This window comes from Bison bison, unplaced genomic scaffold, assembly GCF_000754665.1.
Source record: "Bison bison bison isolate TAMUID 2011002044 unplaced genomic scaffold, Bison_UMD1.0 scf7180017864461, whole genome shotgun sequence".
Lineage (NCBI taxonomy): Eukaryota > Metazoa > Chordata > Mammalia > Artiodactyla > Bovidae > Bison > Bison bison.
In genome coordinates, this window is record NW_011495023.1 from 3,952,188 (window position 1) to 3,959,598 (window position 7,411).

Genomic DNA, 7,411 nt, shown 5'->3' on the forward strand with positions numbered 1-7,411 from the left:
GAGTTGGTGATGGACAGGGAAGCCTGGGGTGCTGCAGTCCATGGGGTCGCAAAGAATGTGTGTGTGTGTGACTAGACTGTACTGAATTCCAAAAGTGACATTTTTTGTTTAGGCAGCAGCAAATAGAAACCTAACATACTGGTTTAGGAAAGACCCTTGTACACAGATTGCTCACTAGCCTTTATGTTTTGGTTTTATGTAACAGTTTATTCTAAAGAGGCTTATTACTTTTATATTTTAAAAATCTAATTCACTTTCATTGAAAGTGAAAGTGAAGTCACTCAGTCATGTCTGACTCTTTGCGACCCCATGGACTGTAGCCTACCAGGCTTCTCCATCCATGGGATCCTCCAGGCAAGAGTGCTGGAGTGGGTTGACATCGCCTTCTCCAGGGTATCTTCCCGACCCAGGGATCAAACCCGGGTCTCTTGCATTGCAGGCAAATGCTTTACCCTTTGATCCAACAGGGAAGCCCCACTTTCCTTAGAGATTATTTAATTCATTTGGCTATTTTGAAGAATACTAACACTTCTAATTCCAATAGAATCATTTTTGTTTGTTTTTTTATGAATTTTAGGAACACCTCTGTTCTTCTTCTTTTTTTTTTTCTTTTGGGGGCTGACTTTTTTCTTCTTTATAATGAACTGTATATGAAGTATTCCAGGCGGAGTGTGTGTGCTCAGTTGTGTCCCACTCTTTGCAACCCCATGAACTGTAGCCCGCCAGGCTCCTTTGTCCATGGGATTTCTCAGGCAAGAATACTAGAGTGGGTTGCTATTTTCTCCTCCAGGGCAATCTCCCCGACCCATGGGTTGAGCCCATGTCACTTGAGTCTCCTGCATTAGCAGGCAGGTTTTTTACCCCTACCCCCACCCGGGAAGCCCAAAACTCTATATATAACTCTTTAAATTATGTAATTTTGATGTATAATGATTTAAATGTTTCTCTTTTTATTTTTTTTTAATATTTCTCTTTTTAAAAGGGAATCGGAAGAAAGAAAATTATTTTTTGATCCTAGGACAATAAAAGTATTAAAAATTTAACTGATGTGAAAAAAAAAAAAAACATTGAATGTAGCACTAAATTCACCTGAAAAAGAAAAAAATTGTTACAAGTGGATTCATCTTAGAAGTATTATTTAAAATAGCAGTCAGAATCAACACAAAGCTTATAACAAGAACCAAATATGATTACCTCTATCTTTGCTTGCCACAATTCTGACATACTCTCAATTTTAGGGTAAAATGATGTTTAAACAACTCTAGGGAAAGAGCAAAATAAACTGATGAAATGGAGAAATTTCAAGCTGCCAAGGTCATAAGTAAACTATACTTTTTTTATATTCTAAATTAGAAAGTAAAATGGTTTAGGCAAATTTAGCTAGTACTGAGTAGGTTCTGAAAAGAAAATAAATGTTTCTCTTTTTTTCCTACCTTTATTGAGATGTAATTGACATGTAACATGGTGTAAGTTTAAGGAGCATAACATGCTGATTTGATACACTTACATAGAGCATTAGCTAACATCTCCAACATGTCATACTATTACCATTACTTTTTTAGTGGTGATAACTTCTAAGATATACAGTCTTAGCAACTTTCAAGTTACTATATTGTTATTCAGTCAGTTAGCTATGTCGAACTCTTTGCAACCACATGGACTGCAGCACGCCAGGATTCCCTGTCCTTCACCATCTCCTGGAGCTTGCTTAATCTTATGTCCATTGAATCAGTGTTGCCATCCCACCTTCTCATCCTCTGTCGTCTTCTTCTCCTCCTGACTTCAATCTTTCCCAGTGTCAGGGTCTTTTCTGATGAGCCAGCTTTTCACATCAAGTGGCCAAAGTATTGGAGCTTCAGCATCAGTCCTTCAAATAAATATTCAGGATTGATTTCCTTTAGGATTGACTGGTTTGATCTCCTTGCAGTTCATGGGACTCTCTAGAGTCTTCTCCAACACTACAGTTCAAAAGCATCAATCCTTAGGTGTTCAGACTTCTGTATGGTCCAACTCTAACATCCATACATGACTACTGGAAAAGTTACTATATAGTTACTCTCAGTTCAGTTCAGTTCAGTCACTCAGTTGTGTCTGACTCCTTGCGACCCCATGGACTGCAGGACGCCAGGCCTCCCTGTCCATCACCAATTCCCGGAGTTTACTCAAACTTATGTCCATTGAATCAGTGATGCCATCCAACCATCTCGTCATCTGTTGTCCCCTTCTCCTCCCGCCTTCAATCTTTCTCAGCATCAGGGTCTTTTCGAGTGAGTCAATTATTCACATAAGGTGGCCAAAGTATTGGAGTTTCCACTTCAGTCTCAGTCCTTCCAATGAATATTCAGGACTGATTTCCTTTAGGATGGACTAGTTGGATCTCCTTGCAGTCCGAGGGACTCTAGAGTCTTCTCCAACACCACAGTTCAAAAGCATCAATTCTTTTGTGCTCAGCTTTCTTTATAGTCCAACTCTCACATCCATACCTGACTACTGGAAAAACCATAACCTTGACTAGATGGACATTTGTTGGTTACGTGATGTGTCTGCTTTTTAACATGCTGTCCAGGTTGGCCACAGCTTTTCTTCTAAGGAGTAAGCGTCCTTTAATTTCATGGCTGCAGTCACCATCTGCAGTGATTTTGGAGCCCCCCAAAAATAAACTATGCCAGTGTTTCCACCGTTTCCCTATCTATCTGCCATGAAGTGATGGGACTGGATGCCACAATCTTCATTTGCTGAATGTTGAGCTTTAAGCCAACTTTTCACTCTCCTCTTTCACTTTCATCAAGAGGCTCTTTAGTTCTTTTTTCTGCCATAAGGGTGGTGTCATGTGCATATCTGAGGTTATTGATATTTCTCCCGACAATCTTGATTCCAGCTTGGGCTTCCTCCAGCCCAGGGTTTCTCATGATGTACTCTGCATATAAGTTGAACAAACAGGGTGACAATATACAGCCTTGACGAACTCCTTTCCCGATTTGGAACCAGTCTGTTGTTCCATGTCCAGTTCTAACTGTTGCTTCTTGACCTGCATATAGTTACTTTATATACAGTATTTTTAGTTATAATCACCCATGCTGTGCATTAGATCCCCAGAACAAATCATGTTATTACTGGAAGTCTGTACCCTTTGACCAACATCTCCCCGTTTTACCCCCTTCCAGCCCCTCATCACCACTATTCTCATGTGTTTCCATGAGTTTGGCTTTTTTAGATTCCACATATAAGAGATACCACAAGGTCTTTGGTATTTATCTTTCTCTTGCTGACATTTCACTTGGTACAATACCCTCAAAGTCTGTCTGTATTTTCTGTGTTCTTGATGTGCCTTATTTTCTGTCATTACAGGAGGACACAGATCATAATTACTATATATCTCGGATATATGGTCCATCTGATTCTGCCAGCCGGGATTTGTGGGTGAATATAGACCAAATGGAAAAGGACAAAGTGAAGATTCATGGAATACTGTCCAATACTCATCGCCAGGCTGCAGTAAGTGCTTTGACATTTTGAATTTCTTTTTTTTTCCTGCTGTGAAAAAATTTTTGCTTTACCTGACATACTGACATTGTTTGTTGTGATCACTTTTCAAATATATTTAGTTCTGCATCTGCAGTTTAGATTACAGATAAGATGTTGTGGAATATGATAAAGAATTGTTTTGAGAAGCCAGTATTAATTTAACCATTAGTTAATTAATTTAATTGTCCACTGATTTCTCCAGTAAGTAGCATGAGTTGCACATTCCATTTAGAGTTGAGGTTTATCTTGATACTTTTCAGTTTTCTTGTAATCCATGCATTTAGACAACATTTTTAATACAGTTAATTCACAATCTTCCATTTTATATGAGCTTATTACTCTTGGTCTGAAGATGATTTAACTAGACACATTCATAATTCAAATAACACATGTAGACTAAATTCCATGTGGTAAGCAGAGAAGTTTAATATAAAAGAAAATAATTAATTAAATCCAGAAGGCTCCAAACGTAATTCAAGCCCAAGCTTAAATCACTTTCCAGTGGTGGTTCCTTGAAAGGTAATTTAAATCTTCTGAGGCACAGTTTCTGCATCTATACAGTGGGGAGGACAGGAGATATTGAAGCAGGTCTCCCTTAGCTTACATGGTCACTGATACCATATTCTTCGTGTCAGGTTGAATGCTTACATGGATTAGCTTTTTTTTAAAGTTTTATTTATTTGTGGCTCTGCTGGGTTTTTGTTTCTGTGCAAGGGCTTTTCTCTAGTTGTGGAGAGCTGGGGAGACTCCCTAGACGTGGTGTGAAGCCTTCTCATTTCAGTGGCTTCTCTTGTTGCAGAGCACAGGCTCTTGAGCGGGGGCTCAGTAATTGTGGCCCACGGGTTTTGATGCCTTGTGGCATGGGGTATCTTCCTGGACCAGGGATCAAACTCATGTCCCTGTCTTGGCAGGCAGATTCTTAACCACTGAACCACCGAGGAAGCCCAACTTTTTCAGTTGTCACAACAGTTCTATAATTTAAATATCACTTACCATCTAGGTGTTGCAGATAGGAGAACTTAACCTTGGAATAACCAGCCTCTCTAAGGTTCTCATGCTAGTAAGTGGTGTGACTCAGGTGCGAACCTAGGCAGTCAGTCCCTCATTCAAAATGTATGTGTAAACGTTACCACTCTCGGTTCTCAGAATATTCTTTGATAATCATTTTGTCAAAGATGATTCCTGATTTAACATTTCAAACGTTATTTAGTTTCATTGCCGCTGATTACAGTGGTGATCTTACTATCGTGAAGCAATGTCCTGTTCAGTTTAGAAAGATGTGCAGTGAAAACAAAATAACTTTACCTTTTCAAGTGCAATTGCCAGATATTATTGACACAAAGATAGAACTAATAGAGTAATGGCTGATCTGATTTAAAGAGGCATTGATGTGGTAAATATAAGATATCAAAAATGTTGACCATCAGCCTTCATTGTGTATATGTAGATGTTCCTATATCAGGAGATCACCTTCTAACAGTGAAAATGGAAATTAATTGTATCATGATGCTTCATTGAAGTTCAGAAGCAGATGAAGTAGCCACCACCCCTTGCTGAATTACATCATTCCTTTTCCTTTGCATATTCAAGCAGTCTCAGAGAAGATGACAGATTCGGAAATGATTCATGGTCTGGCTTAGAACAGATCTTCAAAAGAAGAGAAAATGAGAAATATTGGATTAATACCATGATTTTCAGGAATGTATTGCATTTGACAATCTTCCCACTATATCACAGTCCCTAATAATATAATATATACTTTATAAGAGTTTGAACATTGGCATGTCCACATGAAGATTCCAGAATATGACCTAGGTCTTTGTCTGTAAGCAAAGGAAAAAGTTCATCAGTTATAATGTTAGCTGATTTCTTCTTAGACTTTCTCAAATGTTCTCCCACAGGGGCGGTAGTTCGTGTGTCCTGTCTTTCCTTAAAGAAGATTTTTTTTTTCTCTTTGGAATAGAGTTTTGTTGCCTCGTAACAACTTTCTGATAGTTTCAAGAAAAAATATGATGATATAAAGATCTATTTTTTTCTTACTGTGATTGTGACTTTGTTGGTTTGAATACCAAAGATTGGCTAAAACACAGATGGAAAGACTCGAGCTTGAGCTTGAAACTTATCTGGTGCTCCATGCATTGATTTTTAAATATATATCATTGATAGAAACCTTTATTTTAGTTACTGTGCCATTGGTTTTCCGTGAGAATCTAAACCATTGTCAAGAATTTCTTCCGGCTAGAAATTAGTCCTGAATCCACTATCCCTATCACCACCAACAGAACACACACACACACACACACACACACACAAGCATTCACATCCAAGTACATATTAATAAGTTCAGTTTATAACAATAAAGTTGATAATATCATGTAGTTACTTTTTTTTCAGGAAAAATTTGCCATTTAGACTTTTTCATTCAAATAGTTTTATATCTTGGAACTTACAAATTTTCTTACTAGAATATTTTATAAAAGTTTCCTACATTCTTTCTTTCAGAAATATGATGTTATATATTTGTTTTAAAAATTGTAGAAAGTGATCCATGTTTCACTATTTCTTCCACTGGTCTGCTCATCTTTCCAATCCTGCCTTGTTCTCTTCACTCCCTCTCTATTATGCCAGCCTTGGAGTAGAACCAGGTTTTAGAGGTGATGACAGAATTGCAGTGTTAAGGTAGTGTTATGGCCAGGGACTCAACGATGCCCACATACAGCCTCTTCCCCCACCCCTCTCCATACACACAACACAGACACTCAGCCACAGCTACTCTCCCCTCTGTGATATTATTGAGAGGCTTAACCCCAAGGGAAAACAGCAAATGGGAAACAGTGATCCACTTCATAGATTAGGTTCCTGATATAATCATCAAAATCCTTGATGCAGAGCTTTCTGGTGGACTTTCCAAGTGGTGCTAGTGGTAAAGAACCTGCTTGCCAATGCAGGAGAAGAGAAGCAGGTTCGGTCCTGGGGTTGGGAAGATTCCCCTGGAGAAGGGAATGGCAACCCACTCTTGTATTCTTGCCTGGAGGATCCCATGGACAGCAGAGCCTGGCAGGCTACAGTCCAGGGGATCACAAAGATGGGCACAACTGAAGCGACAGCACGCAGGCCCCCTCTGGTAGTTTGGCTGGAAACAGGACTTAAGTTTAACCTCTAAGGGAAGAGGGGAGTTTCTTAAGTCTTAACACCAAATGATGAAATTTGCATACCCAGGGCATCCTTTCTGTCAGCCAGTTAGACAAAAGAAGAGAACAGAAAGATCTAGCCTAGGGGAGACTCAAGGGCAGCTGATTAACTAACCAGCCCTGGGCAAAGGGAAAGGAAGTCAGAAAGCTGAAAACTGGGATGGCTGCCCTTCCCAACTTCCTCCCAGTAGGTCACAGGAAGACACAGGAGTGTCTGACCTGGAAACATAACTTTTTAAAGAATATTATCCCCTTCACCACTATCATCTATAAATGTGGTCTGAACAGTATTTTGGGATCTTGGGTTAATTTTCTAGAAAAGGAGGAATATTGGACATAGAGTAACAGTTGTCTCTTTTCTCCCATCCACAATACTATTATGCTGTCAGAGTAAAACTTACCATTTAATTCACATTCTTCACGTGCCAAAACACCCTAATTTCTCTTTGCTTTAATAATGTAAACTAAAATGATTAGTATTTATACTATCTCACACGCTAGTAAAGTAATGCTCAAAATTCTCCAAGCCAGGCTTCAGCAATATGTGAACCATGAACTTCCTGATGTTCAAGCTGGTTTTAGAAAAGGCAGAGGAACCAGAGATCAAATTGCCAACATACACTGGATCATGGAAAAAGCAAGAGAGTTCCAGAAAAACATCTATTTCTGCTTTATTGACTATGCCAAAGCCTTTG

General features: G+C 39.0%; 1 protein-coding gene across 3 annotated transcripts in view; it reads left to right on the top strand.

Annotated features, from left to right (window-relative positions):
* PLXDC2 (plexin domain containing 2) overlaps positions 1–7,411 on the top strand; it is a 425,372-nt gene that overhangs the window by 217,144 nt on the left and 200,817 nt on the right. For all 3 annotated transcript variants that reach the window (XM_010859897.1, XM_010859896.1, XM_010859898.1), the window contains exon 3: positions 3,349–3,495. In XM_010859897.1, the coding sequence (XP_010858199.1) occupies positions 3,349–3,495 (147 nt within the window). The remainder of the gene's footprint in view (positions 1–3,348; positions 3,496–7,411) is intronic.